Source organism: Mercenaria mercenaria, chromosome 13 (genome assembly GCF_021730395.1).
Source record: "Mercenaria mercenaria strain notata chromosome 13, MADL_Memer_1, whole genome shotgun sequence".
Classification (NCBI taxonomy): Eukaryota; Metazoa; Mollusca; class Bivalvia; order Venerida; family Veneridae; genus Mercenaria; species Mercenaria mercenaria.
In genome coordinates this window covers 29648519-29668937 of record NC_069373.1, presented here as the reverse complement: position 1 = coordinate 29668937, position 20419 = coordinate 29648519, and the positions used below count along the sequence as shown (strand labels likewise).

Here is a 20419-nt window from a genome sequence, read left to right as displayed (position 1 = left end):
GAAAAACAATAAATAAGTTTCAAATCTATATGCCTTTTAGTAATAGCTGTAAGTACTTGCACGCAAAACTTTAACCAGAATTGTCTAAGTCCAAAAGGGGGCATAATTTGGCTAAAATACATGTCAGAGTTATGGGACTTGATTCTATCTACTAGTTTTATAACCCTGAAGACACATGTGAAGTTTCAATTTAATATCTGCATTAGTTTTGGAGATAGTAACTTGCATGTAACACTTTAACCAGGATTTTCTAAGTCCAAAAGAGGGCATAATTTGCTCAAAATACATGTCAGAGTTATAGGACTTGACCCAGTGAATAGGTAATTGATCTAGAAAAAGAAAAAATAAGTTTCAAATCTATATGCCTTTTAGTAATAGCTGTATGTACTTGCACGCAAAACTTTAACCAGAATTTGCTAAGTCCAAAAGGGGGCATAATTTGGCCAAAATGAAGGTCAGAGTTATGGGACTTGCTGCTATCAACTACAATGTAGTTTTATAACCCCAAAGACACATGTGAAGTTTCAAATCAATATCTGCATCAGTTTTGGAGATAATAACTTGCATGTAAAACTTTAACCAAAATTTTCTAAGTCTTAAAGGGGGCATAATTTGCTCAAAAACATGTCAGAGTTATGGGACTTGACCCAGTGAGGTTAGTAATTGATCTAGAAAAAGAAAAAATAAGTTTCAAATCTATATGCCTTTTAGAAATAGCTGTATGTACTTGCATGCAAAACTTTAACCAGAATTTTCTAAGTCCAAAAGGGGGCATAATTTGGCCAAAATGAAGGTCAGAGTTATGGGACTTGCTGCTATCAACTACAATGTAGTTTTATAACCCCAAAGACACATGTGAAGTTTCAAATCAATATCTGCATCAGTTTTGGAGATAATAACTTGCATGTAAAACTTTAACCAAAATTTTCTAAGTCTTAAAGGGGGCATAATTTGCTCAAAAACATGTCAGAGTTATGGGACTTGACCCAGTGAGGTTAGTAATTGATCTAGAAAAAGAAAAAATAAGTTTCAAATCTATATGCCTTTTAGAAATAGCTGTATTTACTTGCATGCAAAACTTTAACCAGAATATTTTAAGTCCAAAAGGGGGCATAATTTGGCCAAAATGAAAGTCAGAGTTATGGGACTTGCTGCCATCAACTAGTTTTATAACCCCGAAGACACATGTGAAGTTTAAAATCAATATCTGCATTAGTTTTGGAGATAGTAACTTGCATGTAAAACTTTAACCAAAATTTTCGAAGTCCAAAAGGGGGCATAATTTGCTCAAAATACATGTCAGAGTTATGGGACCTGACCCAGAGAGGTTGGTAATTGACCTAGAAAAAGAAACAAGAGCTGTCCGTAAGACAGCCAAGCTCGACTATTCGAAATATTGTCACAGAAGCAGGAAATTTACTACCCAAAATGTTAAATATCAAAAGAGTTTTAAGTTCCGAAACGGGACATAATTTGACCAAAATGCATATCAGAGTTATGGGACTTGATGCTATCAACTGGTTTTATAACCCCGAAGAAACATGTTAAGTTTCAATTCCATATATGCATTAGTTTTGGAGATAGTAACTTGCATGTAAAACTTTAACCAGAATTTTCCAAGTCCAAAAGGGGGCATAATTTGCTCAAAATAAGTTTCAAATCTATATGCCTTTAAATGATAGCTGTATGTACTTGCATAATTTGGCCAAAATGAAGGTCAGAGTTATGGGACTTGCTGCTATCAACTACAATGTAGTTTTATAACCCCAAAGACACATGTGAAGTTTAAATTCAATATCTGCATTAGTTTTGGAGATAGTAACTTGCATGTAAAACTTTAACCAGAATTTTCAGTCCAAAAGGGGGCATAATTTGCTTAAAATACATGTCAGAGTTATGGAATTTGACCCATTGAGGTTGGTAATTGACCTAGAAAAAGAATAAATAAGTTTCAAAGCTATATGCCTTTAAATGATAGCTGTATGTACTTGCATGCAAAAACTTAACCAAGGTGTGACGCCGACGCTGACGCCAGGGTGAGTAGAATAGCTAGACTATTCTTCGAATAGTCGAGCTAAAAATAAGTTTCAAAGCTATATGCCTTTAACTGATGGCTGTATGTACTTGCATGCAAAAAATTAACCAAGGTGTGACATCGATGCCGACGCCGACGCCAGGGTGAGTAGAATAGCTAGACTATTCTTTGAATAGTCGAGCTAAAAAGGATTCATGTGTATTGGTGCTCCACATCGGCTCTAACTTTTTGGTATACATCCAAGCTGGCTGAAATACTCTATCAAAATCTGTTCTTGATGACTTATCTAAAACTTATCAGGATGTAGTTGAAAATTTATAAAGTTTTTATCACTCTCAAAAACCTTTAGTCTAAGAGTGATGTATAATATAAAAGTAACGTCTTATAACAAAGAAAAATTAAAAAGAACCTTGAAACTGAAACGTTGGGTCACACAGTAGTGCTCTACAAGGTCTTGTACATCATTTTAGGAAAAGGAATAAATTAAATATGGCTTACAGATTTATTGGGTCACTTACATCCTGATATAAAATGAATAAATCAATGATTAAATTAACAGTCATATATTCTATCAATAGTCTTGTAGCCTCAATATCCCAGCAAAAATAAGGAAGTAAACATATAGGATTATAAAGACAGAAACTTCCACAAGTGTACCAAATAGGTCTTCTCTCAAATCTCATCAGGTGGTAACTGTATCTGGAATTCAATTTGCTCACATCTGGTATGTTGTTATACACACTCCAAAATCCCTGCAAATACAAAATCAAAGTTTTGTAACTTAGAAGTTACTTATTAGAGTACCTGGCATGTAACAAGAACTGTCTAATGACAGCATGCTCAACTATCTGAGATCATTCTAAATGATACTAGCTTACCAAAATTTGTCTAAGCAGACACAGAGCATAATTTTGTAAATTGTAACCCGTCTCTAGATTTGTTACCTAATGCCACTCTTTGCCACTTATTTCCATGGAAAAAGGGTGGCAACTGGTGTAAATAGGTAATTTAGCTGGCGTTTGGTGTAATTCAACTCTATTTTCCACATAAGTAAGGTAAATTTGCCACCAAATGCTACTTTATTTTGGTGGCATTTAGGTGGCATTAGGTGTAAATTTGAACATAGTTTTTCTTTATGGTGGCAAAAAGGTGGAAATTGGTGGAAAGTAGAACATAGTTTTTTTTTCATGGTGGAAATTGAGTGGTGTTTAGTGGAAAATAGGGACTTAGAAAATTTTCTTGGTGGCGAATAGGTGGAAAAAACTTAGAAATTTTTGTGATGTTTGATTTAAAAGCGACACTGTAGAGTAGAACACTGTAAGACACTGGATTACCCTGTACAAAAATCTTCACATGGAATCAGGTTGGAATCAAGGTGTAATGGACACTAAACTTCAAACTTCAGGCCTAATTGACACGGACCCCGACTTTGCTAAAACTCCACATTGACAACAGCTCGTAGAACACAAAATGCCCCCTTCTTGATGCATTCAGTAACTGTACAAGAAACAAATATCATCTGGTCACTGTGTATTGGATGTTGGATGTACTGACCTCAAATCAATAATTATGGGTCATTTACCAGTCATAAAAGACTTCTGTATCAAATGTGATCTTAGACCAAAGTATTCTCTAGTTATTGGGCAAAAAAAGTTCTAGTGTTCTGGGTCAGTATGACCAAGACCTTTGGCCAACTGACCTCAAAATCAATAGGGGTTATCTGCTGGTCATGATCAACCTCCCTTTTTAGTTTCATGATCCTAGGTCTAAGTAAGAGTTCTCAAATTAACATCCAGAAACAGCTTAACTGTTCCACCTCACTGTGACCTTGATCTTTGACCTACTGAACTCAAAATCTATAGGGGTTATCTACTAGTTACAATCAACCTTCCCATTTACTTTCATGATCCTAGGCCCAAGAGTACTAGAGTTATCATCTGGAAACTGTTTAACTGTTCCAGGTCACTGTGATCTTGACATTTGACTTACTGGCCTCCAAGTCAATAGGGGTCATTGATGGTCATCACCAACCTCCATATAGTTTCATGATCTTAGGCCCAAGCGTTTTTGATTGGTTTCCAGATGATAACTCACAAAGGCTTGGGCCTAAGATCTATTAGGCGTAAAAAAAAATTTGTTTGTTTCCGGTATCCCGACCTACCCTAAATTTTTGGCCCGACCCTAAATGTTTTTATGGCCTTGGAGAATATTTTTTTCAACTTTTTAACAAAAAGATGCAAAACTGCACTTTTTATGCTTTAAACATGGCCAGTGATGTCAGAAATCAACTTACTGATGCTCTAAAGGCATAACCCCCTTATTTGTAATCATTTTTTGACAAAAAAATAATTTCCGAAAATTCTCCCTTAATAAAAAAAATTTCCAAAAAAAAAAAAAAATTTCCGACCTAGAGCGGGGTCGGGCATTTCCGACTGGCGTGTCTGAGCCGAACATTCTTACATGACCTCATAACTTTTGTCATAAACCGGCCAAAACAATTAAAATTGGAAACCTCACTCGGTTTCTACATATTGATTTTACACACACGTTACAGTGACGCTTAAACTTCGACCCAGTAAGTATACCAGACACTGTTAATAACAATTACTTAAAACGATAAGGTTGTGAACATCACGAGTTAAGGTTTTGTGTCTAAAGCATTTCTGTTTGTGGCTTTTATAAGTAGATAAACACATTTGTATACATTTTACTATGTTTTCACGGCTGTTGGAGATCAATGGACCACTTTAAATGATGTAATTTGTGTGTTCGGAAATACACTAATGAATTTTCACAGAGCGTCTTTTTCCGAACACAGTTTGTATTGTATTTAGTACTAGACCGAACGTTATGTTAACTGTCTTATAAAGTACATAGATCTATGTATGTCCAGCTGGCTGAAAAGTTACCCATACTCATCAAACTTACACACATTTATTTCGGCAAAGAAATAATATTTTCTCAACAAGAGCTGTCGGAGGACAGCAACGCTCGACTATTCAACAGCCTTGTCAACTGAATGAATATGATATGCGGTTCGTGGGCGTGAACGTGGGCGTTGGTAAAACACCTCGCTAAGACAACCAATAATTAGCCGTCTCTGAGAGGAGAGATGTAGCTGGAAAATATCCAAGAACACAGTTTTTAAAAATTGACGTAATCACTTTATTAGGTAGAAGTCATCTGTGTAAAACATACATTACATAAAATCAATATGAAAGAATTCATACAATTAAATTTGTTTAGGGAATTTAACAGAAATTAACATACACAATCATTTGGGGAAATGCTCAAAGAATTAAGTAGAGATATGATTATTTCGACAACTCGCTTCTATGAGAGTCAGCGCCAAAGTTTTAAAATACATTCTATGCATGGTACATATTATTATTAGTGGGTGACATTTCTTTTCAAGTCTTTTTCTTTTTTTTTTTTTTTTATATATATATTTTTTTATGAATAGAACATATTTACACAATATATATACAATGAATTTTTTTGCAATATGATATTTTCTGCTTATATCAATGAAACTTTGTCAGAGCATGAAAATGCAATATAGTGCCAAATTTAACAACAATCAGCCATAAAGATTTCAGCTACTTAGAAATTAATACCAATTGTTGATTTACTTTAACAGAAATAAGGATACATCAAATATCATATTCATTCAGCAATAATTGTTTTAAATCAATGTACAAAGTTTGATGATAATACAGAAATATTTTGGACACCTTTATGAAAGGTTTAATTTTTATATGCTGAAACAATGATTAAATGACTGAAATAATAAAATAACAGACAATAATTCTATACTTGTTACCGTTACAGAAAAATCATGAGAAAATTCAATATAAAATAAGAAAATGTCACATACCTGGAAAATATCCAAGAACACAGTTTTTAAAAATTGACGTAATCACTTTATTAGGTAGAAGTCATCTGTGACTTCTACAACTGGCTCTTGGTTTTTATTAGCAACTTGATTTCCAGGTGACAAAATTGAGTAAACAGAGAACATACTCCAGGAAATGAAACAATCACAGTTTTTCTTTCAAAACTGACTAAAAGTAATTAAAATTTGATAAGTTATCACCTAGAGCTAAGTGCTTAGCTTAGGTTCACATCAAAAGTGATTGTGTAACAAACACTGTAGAAGCCAACAGCAAAGTTCTCAGACATGTTCGTATAATCAAGTAATTTGTGACATAATATGAAAAAAAGGTTTTTCTTTTAAAGTGGCAAATATGTTTTAGCACCTATTAACTTTCTCCTAAGTATGTGATCTTAATAAGTAAACATGGTAAAGTTTGGGGGGGAAAAAATTGTCTTACACAAGAATGCAAAACTACTAAGAAAACAAATATTTACAAAATATGTTAAGTATCTTAACAAATAAAGACTCATATGAGACAAAAATATTTTTTTTTTTTTTTTTTTACAAATTCTTACTTTTATGAATAAAAATAATTATAAGGAATTTGCACAAATTTTGGGGCATAACAAATACAAAAGTTGAAAAAGGGGCATAATTTTGTAAAATGCAAAGTAGAGGTATTGAACCTCTGTACTGCATGTCATATCATGACAGTGAACAAGTGTGTGAAGTTTCAATCCTTTCCAATTTGTGGATACTGAGATACCAGCTTACATATAAAAACTTAACAAACAAGAGCACCGCCTTGCGGGTGCTGACGCTCATCTGATTTTTTTTGTGTAATAGAAATATTGTCCTACCCATGATTTTCTAAGTCTAAAAAGGGCCATCATTCTTGCAAAAAGCAGGATAGAGTTATGTTTCTTGATGTTCAGTGTCCACTTATGATGGTGAAAAACTGTTGCAAGTTTTAAAGCAATAGCTTTGATAGTTTATGAGAAAAGTTGACTTAAACATAATACTCAACCAAGAAAATGATTTTCTAAGACCAAAAGGGGCAATAATTATTGCAAAAAGCCGGATGGAGTTATGTTGCTTGCTGTACAGGGTCAGCTTATGATGGTCAACAAGTGTTGCAAGTTTCAAAGCAATAGCTTTGATAGTTTAAGAGAAAAAGTTGACCTAAACATAAAACTTAACCAAGAAATCTGATATTTTCTAAGTCCAAAAGGGGCCATAAATCTTGCAAAAAGCAGGATGGAGTTATGTTTCTTGCTGTACAGGGTCAACTTATGATGGTGAACAAGTGTTGCAAGTTTTAAAGCAATAGCTTTGACAGTTTAGGATAAAAGCTGACCTAAATAAAACTTAACCAAGAAAACTGAGTTTCTAAGTCCAAAAGGGGCAATAAATCTTGCAAAAAGCAGGATGGAGTTATGTTTCTTGATGTACAGGGTCTGCTTATGATGGTGAACAAGTATTCCAAGTTTCAAAGCAATAGCTTTGATAGTTTAGGAGAAAAGTTGACCTAAACATAAAACTTAACCAAGAAATCTGATATTTTCTAAGTACAAAAGGGGCCATAAATCTTGCAAAAAGCAGGATGGAGTTATGTTTCTTGCTATACAGGGTCAGCTTATGATGGTGAACAAGTATTCCAAGTTTCAAAGCAATAGCTTTGATAGTTTAGGAGAAAAGCTGACCTAAACATAAAACTTAACCAGGCAACGCCGACGCAGACGCCGACGCCGACACCGACGCCGACGCCGACGCCGACAACCGCTCAAGTGATGACAATAACTCATCATTTTTTTTCAAAAAATCAGATGAGCTAAAAACTGCTAAGTCAAAGGGGCATAATTTTGTAAAAATGCCAAGTAGAGTTATGGGACCTTCACAGTGCATGTTAGATCATGACAGTGAACAAGTGTGTGAAGTTTCAATCCATTCCAATTAGTAGATACTGAGATATCAGATTACATACAAAAATTTAACCAAAAACTGCTAAGTCGAAAAAGGGGCATAATTTTGAAAAAAAAGAGAGTAGAGTTATGGGACTTGCTTAGTGCATGTCAGATCATGATAGTGAACAAGTATGTGAAGTTTCAATCCATTCCCATTAGTAAGTACTGAGATACCAGCTTACATACAAAACCTTAACCAAAAATTTCTAAGTCGAAAAAGGGGCATAATTTTGTAAAAAAGCAAAATAGAGTTATGGAACCTGTGCAATGTAGATCAGTTCATCACAGTGAATAAGTGTGTGAAGTTTCAATCCATTCCCACAAGTGGTTACTGAGTTACCAGCTTACATACAAAACCTTAACCAAAAATTTCTAAGTCGAAAAAGGGGCATAATTTTGTAAAAAAGCAAAATAGAGTTATGGAACCTGTGCAATGTAAGTCAGTTTGTCACAGTGAATAAGTGTGTGAAGTTTCAATCCATTCCCACAAGTGGTTACTGAGATACCAGCTTACATACAAAACCTTAACCAAAATCGGGACGCGGACGCGGACGCGGACGCCGACGCATGGGCGAGTGCAATAGCTCACTATTCTATGAATAGTCGAGCTAAAAATTAGACCCCCAAAAATGCACCAGATGCCACCATTTTAAATTTTCCAGGGGAGAGCCTCTCCAGGGAGTATCCCCTCCCTTAATATTTAAACAAAAAAAATGCACCAGAGGCCACCATTTCATACCTGCATCAGAATTTCTAGGAAAGAGATCTCGAGCTCCCTGATGCCCAATAATGAGGTGGTTACCCTCTCCAGTATCTCATAATTTAGATAAAAAAGGCACCAGAGGCGGCCATTCCAATTACCTGTATTATAAAAAAAAACCTCCAGGGCGTGAACCCCTGGCCCCCTAAAATGACAAGAATAACCCTCCAGTACCTTAAAATTTAGTCCCAAACACGCACCAGAGGCAACCATTTCATACCTGACCCCTTCTCCCACCCTACTCCCTCAAGAACCTCAAAATTTACACCAGAAAATGCACCAGAGGCCACCTGTAATTCAAAACTTTGCAGGGGAGAACCCCCTGACCTCCTAAACTGACAGGAATATGCCCTCAAGTACCTCAAACCTAAGACCAACAAGAGCAGCGCCTTGCGGGTGCTGACGCTCATCTGATTTTTTTTTGTATAATAGAAATATTGTCCTACCCATGATTTTCTAAGTCTAAAAAGGGCCATAACTCTTGCAAAAAGCAGGATAGAGTTATGTTTCTTGATGTACAGTGTCCACTTATGATGGTGAAAAACTGTTGCAAGTTTTAAAGCAATAGCTTTGATAGTTTATGAGAAAAGTTGACTTAAACATAATATTCAACCAAGAAAATGATTTTTCTAAGTCCAAAAGCGGCAATAATTATTGCAAAAAGCAGGATGGAGTTATGTTGCTTGCTGTACAGGGTCAGCTTATGATGGTGAACAAGAGTTGCAAGTTTTAAAGCATTAGCTTTGATAGTTTAAGAGAAAAAGTTGACCTAAACATAAAACTTAACCAAGAAATCTGATATTTTCTAAGTCCAAAAGGGGCCATAAATCTTGCAAAAAGCAGGATGGAGTTATGTTTCTTGCTGTACAGGGTCAGCTTATGATGGTGAACAAGTGTTGCAAGTTTTAAAGGAATAGCTTTGATAGTTTAGGATAAAAGCTGACCTAAACATAAAACTTAACCAAGAAAACTGATTTTCTAAGTCCAAAAGGGGCAATAATTCTTGCAAAAAGCAAGATGGAGTTATGTTTCTTGATGTACAGGGTCTGCTTATGATGGTGAACAAGTATTCCAAGTTTAAAAGCAAAAGCTTTGATAGTTTAGGAGAAAAGCTGACCTAAACATAAAACTTAACCAAGAAATCTGATATTTTCTAAGTACAAAAGGGGCCATAAATCTTGCAAAAAGCAAGATGGAGTTATGTTTCTTGCTATACAGGGTCAGCTTATGATGGTGAACAAGTATTCCAAGTTTCAAAGCAATAGCTTTGATAGTTTAGGAGAAAAGCTGACCTAAACATAAAACTTAACCAGGCAACGCCGACGCAGACGCCGACGCCGACGCCGACGCCGACAACCGCTCAAGTGATGACAATAACTCATCATTTTTTTTCAAAAAATCAGATGAGCTAAAAATGCACAAGAGACCCCATTTCATATCTGTATAATAATCCTTAGGGAGACCCCCTTCACATCCCCTCCCCAACAGTGGCTGACCTATTTCATCTTTGTGAAAGCAGGTCACTAGGTTAATAACAAGGTCAAAGTTTTTTTCGGTACACAAACCTATGCATGTGGTCCAAATTTGAAGGCTGTAGCTACAGAAATGTGAAAGTAGGTCACTAGGTCAAGATCAAGGTCAACTCATGTCAAGGTTCATCTTGCAACTCAAAACTATACATGTGGTCCAATTTTTAATTTGAATGATTTAAGTTTAATGGACATGAAGGTTCTAAGTTTTTCCCTATATAAGTCTATATGAACCATATGACCCCTGGGGCGGGGCTATATTTGACCCTAGAGGGATAATTTGAACAAACTTGGTAGAGAACCACTAAATGATGCTACATTACAAAATACCGAAGCCATAGTCTTTGTGGTTTGGACAAGATTTTCAAAGTTTTTCCCTATATAAGTCTATGTAAACCATGTGACCCCCAGGGCGAAGCCATATTTGACCCTAGGGAAATAATTTTAACAATCTTAGTAGAGGACCACTAGATGATATCAAAGCCCTAGGCCCTGTGGTTTTGGACAAGAGGTTTTTCAAAGTTTTTTCCTATATAAGTCTATATAAACCATGTGACCCCCGGGGTGGGGCCATATTTGACCCCAGGGAAATAATCTGAACAATCTTGGTAGAGGACCATTAGATTTTGCTATATACCAAATATCAAAGCCCTAGGCCCTATGGTATTGGACAAGAAGATCAGAAACCGTTTTAACTGTTCCTGGCCAATGTGACCTTGACCTTTGACCTAATGACCTCAAAATCAATATGGGTCATCTGCTGGTCATGGCCAACCTAACTATCAATTTTCCTGACAATAGGCCCAAGCGTTCTAGAGTTATTGCCTGGAAACCATTTTACTGTTCCTGGTCACTGTGACCTTGACCTTTGACATACTGACCTCAAAATCAATAGGGGTCATCTGCTGGTCATGACCAGCCTCCCTATCAACTTTCGTGACCCTAGGCCTAAGCCTTCTTGAGTTATCATCCGGAAACTGTTTTACTGTTCAGGGTCACTGTGACCTTGACCTTTAACATACTGACCTCAAAATCAATAGGGGTCATCTGCTGGTCATTACAAACCTCCCTATCAACTTTCATGATCCTAGGCGCAAGTGTTCTTGAGTTATCACCTGGAAACCGTTTTACTATTCAGGGTCACTGTGACCTTGACCTTTGACATACAGACCTCAAAATCAATAGGGGTCATCTGCTGGTGATGACCAACCTCCCTATCAACTTTCATGATCCTAGGCCCAAGCGTTCTTGAGTTAACATCCAGAAACGGATTGGTCTACATTCCGACCGACCGACCGACAGACCTACCAACCGACCGACCTACATCTGCAAAACAATATACCCCTCCTTCTTCGAAGGGGGGGCATAAAAAATAAGATTGCACTGACAACACCCTGATCCTCGTGTTCAGATCTTTTGTGATTTCTTGTGAAGGGTCTTTGATTTTTGCATAAAAATAAAAAATATATTAATATAATTTGATTTTTGCTTACTACTGATTTTTTTTCAGATTCAGTAGGTGCAGCCGATTTCCACTAGTTGCCACGTATTTTCCACCTATTGCCAGCTATTTGGTGGCATTTAGTGGAAAATAGGACTGCAACCATAGTGGCGTTTTGGTGAAATTTTGTCCACTTAATGCCATCTGTTAGGTGGCAATAGGTGGAAATAAGTGGCGTTTGGTGAAATAGATTTACACCATAATGGTGGCATTTTAGTGGTAATTTGTCTAAATACTCCACTTACTGCCACCATGAAGGTGGCTATTAGTGGAATAAAGTGGCAAACAAATTTTCCACCATAATGGTGGCATAATGGTGTAAAACTGTCTAAATACTCCACTTATTGCCACCTAAAGGTGTACGCAAGTGGAAAAAGGTGAAATTTAGTGGAAAATAGGTTTGCCACTGTCCTGTTCATTTTTTCACCATTTTAGGTGGCATTTTGGTGGAAAATTGTCTAAATACTCCACCATTGAAAAGGATGGCATTATAGTGGCAAATCTAGGGACGGAAAGTCAGAGATATGAAACCTGGTCCAGAAGGATCAAAGAGTTTTGAAAGCATTTGGTACAATAATTCCTCAGAAATCTGCTTACATAGAAAACTTCCATAAAATTTCTTTTAAAAAGGGGTATAATTTTGACAAAATGTAAGCCTGATTTATAAAACCTATTCTGTGAGATCACCTCCTGATGCCAAAGACTTGTGCTGAGTTTGAAAGCATTAAGTCAAGTAGTTTCCGAGGAACCTGCTTATATACTTTCGTAAAACCTTATGTTAACAAGAGCTGTCCGTAAGACAGCCAAGCTCGACTATTCGAAATATTGTCACAGAAGCAGGAAATTATTACCCAAAATGTTAAATATCAAAAGAGTTTTAAGTTCGAAAGGGGACATAATTTGACCAAAATGCATATCAGAGTTATGGGACTTGATGCTATCAACTAGTTTTATAACCCCGAAGAAACATGTGAAGTTTAAATTCCATATCTGCATTAGTTTTGGAGATAGCAACTTGCATGTAAAACTTTAACCAGAATTTTCTAAGTCCAAAAGGGGGCATAATTTGCCCAAAATACATGTCAGAGTTATGGGACTTGATTCTGTCAACTAGTTTTATAACCCCGAAGACACATGTGAAGTTTCAATTCCATATCTGCATTAATTTTGGAGATAGCAACTTGCATGTAAAACTTTAACCAGAATTTTCTAAGTCCAAAAGGGGGCATAATTTGCCCAAAATACATGTCAGAGTTATGGGACTTGATTCTGTCAACTAGTTTTACAACCCCGAAGACACATGTTAAGTTTCAATTCAATATCTGCATTAGTTTTGGAGATAGTAACTTGCATGTAAAACTTTAACCAGAATTTTCTAAGTCCAAAAGGGGACATAATTTCCCCAAAATACATGTCAGAGTTATGGGACTTGACCCAGTGAGGAAGGTAATTGATCTAGAAAAAGAAAAAATAAGTTTTAAATCTATATACCTTTTAGTAATAGCTGTATGTACTTGCACGCAAAACTTTAACCAGAATTTTCGAAGTCCAACAGGGGGCATAATTTGGCCAAAATACATGTCAGAGTTATTGGACTTGACCTAGTGATGTAGGTAATTGATCTAGAAAAAGAAAAAATAAGTTTCAAATCTATATGCCTTTTGGTAATAGCTGTATGTACTTGCACGCAAAACTTTAACCAGAATTGTCTAAGTCCAAAAGGGGGCATAATTTGGCCAAAATGAAGGTCAGAGTTATGGGACTTGCTGCTATCAACTAGTTTTATAACCCCGAAGACACATGTGAAGTTTCAATTCAATATCTGCATTAGTTTTGGAGATAGTAATTTGCATGTAAAACTTTAACCAGAATTTTTTAAGTCCAAAAGGGGGCATAATTTGCTCAAAATACATGTTAGAGTTATGGAACTTGACCCAGTGAGGTTGGTAATTGACCTAGAAAAAGAAAAAATAAGTTTCAAAGCTATATGCCTTTAAATGATAGCTGTATGTACTTGCATGCAAAAACTTAACCAAGGTGTGACGCCGACGCCGACGCCAGGGTGAGTAGAATAGCTAGACTATTCTTTGAATAGTCGAGCTAAAAATGGGCATAGTTGATAAAATAAAAGCAAGAGTCATGTAGCTTGTCTTGTGATCTCAAAGACATGTGTAAAGTTTGCAAGAATTTTCTGAGAAACCTGCTAACATGCAAAACTTTGTGATGCTAATGTCCACACCGATGCCAACAGCGACAAAAGAGAGACAACAAATTTTAGCTTTCATATTAGCTAACAAAACCAATTTATGTCTGAACATTTTGTTTTAGCTCAACTTAACCTTTAGCTTGCTGCTGACATGTGATTCTGCCTTTGCGATCAGTCATCTGTGCAGGCTGATCATGGTCTGCACTGTTCGGTATTCAGTCAGTAAATTTTCAGTGAACGCCCTTTCAAATAATAAATGGTGCTGCCCAAATTGAATGGTAGACCAGTCCATTTTAGAAATTTAGCAGGGTAAAGGTTAAAGCTCTAGCAGCAGCTTAACCTGGTATTTATCTCTAGGTCCTCTGAACTGGTCTGCATCTTGACCAGACTTTTATAATCTTAACCTTTAGTCTGCTGGTGGCAAGTGATTCTGCCTTTGCGACCAGTGCAGACCAAAAGCAAGGCTGATCATGGTCTGCACTGTTTGCTATTCGGTCAGTAAATTTTCACTGAACACCCCTTCGAATAATAAATGGTACTGCCCAAATTGAATGTTGGACCATTCCATTTTCGAATTTTAGCTGGGTAAAGGTTAATTATTATGGTGATTGTATTCTGTTTGTTAAAAATACCAATGGTGATTCCAGTATGTATACCAGTATGTTAGGTCCAGTTTTTATCTATTGACTTAAATTAATATATCCTGAATTCATACAGGGTCTCATTTTTCATGCGATTTATTCGTTAAATAAGGTATTTGGGCTAACAGGTGAAATGCAGCATCCAGTCTTTTCTTGCAGGAACCAGCTACTAAAGAGCACCTTCTTACAGATTTTACTCAGAAATTTAAAAACGAAACTGTATTTTGGGAAACACAAGCATCTGTAACATCTTTTCACATACTGACATTTGAATTTTTACAGCCTATTTGTAGTCAAGCATGCACATGAGCCGGTCATCTATATAGGTCATGGACCCACAGTAACAATCGGAAATTTCACTTTGATTATAAATTCTCCAGCATACATGTATATGATTTTTGCAATCTCCAGTATGAACTGAAAGCCAGGAGCTACATTACTGCACAAGAATACGTAATTGCAGAGAAATTACTGACTGCCTTACAGGTGTACTACCATAAACATGATAAAGTTTTGTAACTTTACAAGAAGAAAGGAAACTATTGTATATACCTGAACTGTACTGACGGTGTATAGTTTTCTGAGACACGCCTCATACTCTGCTGCTGATGTACCTGGGGTAGATCTGTCAATATAAACCATAGTGCAATGACTAAGTGAAAATTACAGATCTGGTATTATTTAGTTATTTAACATTATTCTGCACAACAGGATAATAAATTTGGACTAGTACCCATTCTAAAAGAATACTGGATGTGCCTTAACACAAGTCCTATATGCTTCTACTTATTAGTTCAAATATATCTTGTATTATACAGGAAAATATTATTTTGTTTGTTATAGGTTTAGCCCAATTCTTAAACAGAATTTCTGTTTATTTATTTTTCTTTTTGGGTTTAACGTCGCACCAACACAATTATAGGTCATATGGCGACTTTCCAGTTTTCAAGCGGCTTTGGTGGCGGAGGAATACCCATTAGGGTTCCTCTGTGCATTATTTCATCACAAGCAGGCACCTAGGTAGAACCACCGACCTTCCGTAAGCTAGCTGGATGGCTTCCTCACATGAAGAATTCAACGCCCCGAGTGAGGCTCAAACCCACTCCGATGAGAGGCAAGAGATTTGAAGTCATCGACCTTAACCACTCAGCCACGGAGGCCCCTACAGTATTTCTATGAGCTAATTATGTAGTTGAATTGATGACCTCAGGGATGAGCAGCCAACATCTTAACCATTAGACCAAAAATGTTGCTCCCCTCTTCATACTATCATATTAAATAATTGACAAATTGGTGGAGATTTTTTTATTTTGGAGTTTGGGTACAATTTTTGATAATAAAATTCTTACAACTGAAGATCTATCCTGAATCACAACTCTAGATAATGTAGTAGGGTAGAGTATAGGGTGCACTTAATGACTTATAAATACTTCCTTGCTATTGAGCTAGCTTTTTAGCAACGTGGTCGACTGTCCGCCTTAGCGTTAGGTATGAGAGGTCCCGGGTTCGATTCCCGGTCAGGCCTGAAAGTATTTTCAGCCTGTTATAGTAAGCTCTATTTAACGTTGCATATAATCCAACATACCTACAAATTGTAGTTGTGCGACAAAATAGGTATCCAGTAACTTACCTCTGCTTATTCAAATAACCAGTTACACTGATTTTAATCATAAACTGATAGTGACGCAATACTAAATGACTATATGGGAGTGGCCAAGCCATTTGGGCACCCTCTCCCATCCATGCACAATATGATAAATTGTATCAATGGTAGACAATACAGTGCTTTAGGGTATAGCGGATAGCTAACTAATTTTTTCTGCATTCCAATTCAAAGAAATGAAAATAGTAGGTTTTTCTTTCAGTATATCAGGCAGAAAACATCTATTCTTCTTAAAACATTCAGCTTTTCATAGAAATTCATGTCGTTTTTCTCTCCAAGCCATTGTTTACATATGAGCTGATTTAGGGTGTACAGGATAGTTTTGGTCATTTTTTCCATTATTAGCTTAAAATCCACATCTTAACAAACTTTCCAAGATTTCTTTACTATAGATCAGAATAATAATGTATTCTCTCTTCAAAAACATTCAGCTTTTTAAATTACTATTAAATACTTCTCATTCACCGGCGTTTTTTTCACATACACTGATTTAGTCTATAGGGGATAGCTTTATTTTACATTTGATGACATACGAAAAATAACACAACAAGCAAATATTTAAAATGTATGTCAGAATGTCTGTTTGGATGCCAGTAAAAGAATGATATGAAAATTTATACAATAATTCAAGTCTAAATATAAAATTTATCAATCTATCCTCTATACCCTAAAATCCGCTATACCCTAAAGCACTGTACTGTGAAACTGAAAGCTGAAAAGGTTTTTTTTTGTTACAAAGTGTAAAGTACTTGTCCAAGTAGAAAGTCCATGGTGTATTTAGAGGGACGCCAGTCTCTTCTGAAGTGTGGATTTCATTAATTGCAGATCGGGCAAGCTGTGGACTTGGAGTGGCAACTTTTTCGGGAGCATCTAGATTTTTGACACTGGATACCGCCATTTTGTACCCCAAAGTGTATCTGATCACGTGATCAAAACAAAATTCTACACTTGATTTTATGAAAGGATATAATACGAAAAGGAACATGATAATCAAAGCATTTTAAATACTGTAGGACGGATTGTCTTAAAATGTCCAATGTATTGATTCTGTCCGGTCCGAGATCAGCAATCCTCTTTCTGTTTGGAGTGTTAAACTAGTAAGTATCTTTCTCGGTTGTCTTTTACAACAGTGTAACCATTTCCATGCCAAATTTCTATATTCATTGTGAATTTAATGACTAAATATGAACAATGCAGACTATCATGAACAGACTGCACGGGGTGCATGTAGACACATACACACAATTACAAAACAATAATACATTTTGTAATAACTATTGGGCAAATATACATCAAATTATAATAACATGGGAACAGAACTGAAATACATTTTAAGGTCACAAATTATAGCAGGGACGATCAGACTTTTAAGGCATACATATAACTGATTACCGTGCTGCAAATTAAAACAACAGACTGTAATAGCCAAATCATTTGAGCATGAAATATTTTTATTTTTCTCTATAATAGTAATAACTTTTACAGATTTACTAAGAGCTAAGTAATACTATATTCGGCAATATAATAGATTCCTTTCTCAATAAATTTCCAAGTATCATAAATAATTGGAAAAGTCTTTTACTTCTTTTGATTATCAAAAGCATCAATCAAAGTACTATTATTCTATTTCACTTCTTTGTGGTGATTAAAAATAACAAATATCTGAGCTTTTACTTCCCCTAAATTCTGAAGTTTTCAGTACATCTAATTTATTTGTGAATTCCATTGATGTAAAATCTTCAATGAAAAATCCGTTATCCAGCGATAAGAACACTGTCTCGTATATAAAGTGGCTTAGTTTATTGATCAGTCAATAGCTATACATAGCTAATGTTGTCTGTATATTTAACACCGACTTTAAATAAAATTTGTATCTTGTATCTTGTATCAGCGGGCACATCGTCTGCTCGAGTTTATACTACACTGATCCCCTGCATTCAATTAATGCGCGCAGTGAAGCGTGGTGTTCATTAGAGAACTATTTTCTTTCGGCGGAGTGTGAAATATATGGCGGTTATCAAAAAATCGTTATCAATGAAATTCGTATATGTATTATTGTGGTTCCACTGGACAATCCGTCCAATAATGAAATACTTATTTTAAAATATTTAAAACATCATAAAATGAGGCATAATCTTGAAACATTATATGTAGAAATAGATCTTTAAAAATACGATTATCAGAGGAAGGCTATGAACATTTAGTCTTACTCATTTGACTTATCGGGATGACTTATTATATGATCTGATATAATTATAAATATAATTTGTCATCCCTCTAAAAGTTATCACGCTGTCCCGAAACGTCCTATTATTTGGACTAATGTACACTGATCTAAATAGAATTTGACAAGAAATACACATACTGTCATATAACAGATTGATGTACAATTAAGATTATACAGACGAAATTGGTTGTTGACTATCTAACTTTATCCACATCACAATTAAAACTGAGCTTCATGATGATAATGACTGAATTGGCAATTGGCTATCTTGAACTGTATATCTTATTTAACTTTCAAAAAGTCTACCCTGACTGTTGTTGTAACAGTTAAATATAAATTTGGAGAAAATGTCAATATTCTCTTTATCAATATTCATTGTTCATATAAACCTTTGCTCAATTGATAATCAATTCTTTAACAGCTGCACATACTTTATAGATATTTTCTATCATTTTCATAGCATTTACATAGTAATTATAGTATCAGGAAGGTCTAATACGTATCAGTTGTTCCAGTTAGTATGAAGTACAGCTCACCCTAAACAGGGTTATCACTGTATTTTTACAATATCTAAGATTAGAGTGTTCCTTTTTATTGGCCATTTTTTTAAGTTTAGAAAAGTAGGATTTAATCTAAAAGATCTATTATACAAGGATGACACTTTGCGAAGCTATAATGTTTTTTTTATACTTTGGCCGAACTTAATCTCATACTGGCATAAAAGAGAAGCAGACACTTAACACGACAAAAATGAAATTGTTACAAATCACGTAAAATGCAGAACCTGCATGATACCATGTTGTTATATTTTCATTTGAGGTGTTTGCTTTTTTTGTGATTTTTGGAGGTGGGTGAAGGGGTATTTAATGCTACATATCCGACACAATTGTAGATCATATGGCGACATTCCAGCTCTTGCTAGTGGAGGAAGGCCTAAAGTGCTTTTTTAGCATAAGTAAAAATTTGATATACTTTGCATAACGAAAGATATCAATTCCGTTCCATCATTAGGATCAACATCTATATGTTTAACATAAATTCATTAAAAATGCATGTTTGTAAAATCTTTATTACCACCATATTGTCTGTCTTGTTTGCGCATTGGAGAGAGATTGTAAATAAACTAATTTTGAAGTTACATACTGTTTTAACAATTGCCTTTTAGTTAGAATTGTTGAAATATATTGATATTTCTCAAATGGAATATAAAACTGGAAATTGCATTGAATTCAAAAGAAATACCTCAGGTCAGCTTTTTAAATACTTTTATATTAAATGGGGATAATCACAAAATATTAAAGACTATAAATGATATATTTCTGGTCGAACTCTAATTCTATGCAATTGAACTTTTTGTTCCGAAAATGATTTCTTAGCATACTATACAAAAAAGTGAAACATATGTCATAAAATATTGCTTACATGAGATTCACCATCCTTTAAATCGCACACAGTTTCACCAATTACCGATTCTACACGGGACACATTACAATTTAAAAAATACTAATATTTTTACAGTCATCTGTAGAAGAACTTTGATTTACTGTGCATATTTTCCATCTTCGACAGTAGAACTATTTGAACGCTGATCTAAAAATGTTTCGTTTTGTTTGGTTGTAAGTCCAACCAAAACATATTCGGTCTTGAGGCGAAATCATTGATTTTTCCCCCTACTTTTTAATCTCAATATGTTCTTCTAGAACAGATCTGGGATCGCATGCATTCTATTAAACAGTAACATATCATCAAGAACACGTGCTTGTGTTGATCCAAGATTTTTGGCAAATATACGTGAAATTCATAAAAATTTGAGTACTACACATGATTGACAAAATGTCCTTCTCCAAATTAATATAAATTAAAAATGCAGAAGTCGCCATGTTTCACGTATTACATTCAAGAAACATATGAAATTGATCTATATAGAAGGTTATTTGCTAAATAAAAAATTCAGCAGTGTGTAAATGGCGTCATAAACACACTAAAATGGCTGCCTCCATATTCAGCCATTTTCTG

The 20419-nt window shown here is 35.3% G+C and overlaps 1 protein-coding gene across 1 annotated transcript in view; it reads right to left on the bottom strand.

Annotated features, from left to right (window-relative positions):
• The window catches only part of LOC123528837 (eukaryotic translation initiation factor 4E type 3-like), a 34798-nt gene extending 17724 nt beyond the window's left edge, over positions 1-17074 (bottom strand). The window contains exons 1-3 of the mRNA XM_045308863.2: positions 16926-17074; positions 15066-15138; positions 2693-2787 (exon numbers count right to left, since the gene is read on the bottom strand). Of these exons, the coding sequence (XP_045164798.1) occupies positions 2693-2787; positions 15066-15138; positions 16926-17074 (317 nt within the window). The remainder of the gene's footprint in view (positions 1-2692; positions 2788-15065; positions 15139-16925) is intronic.
• Between the last annotated feature and the right edge of the window lie 3345 nt (positions 17075-20419).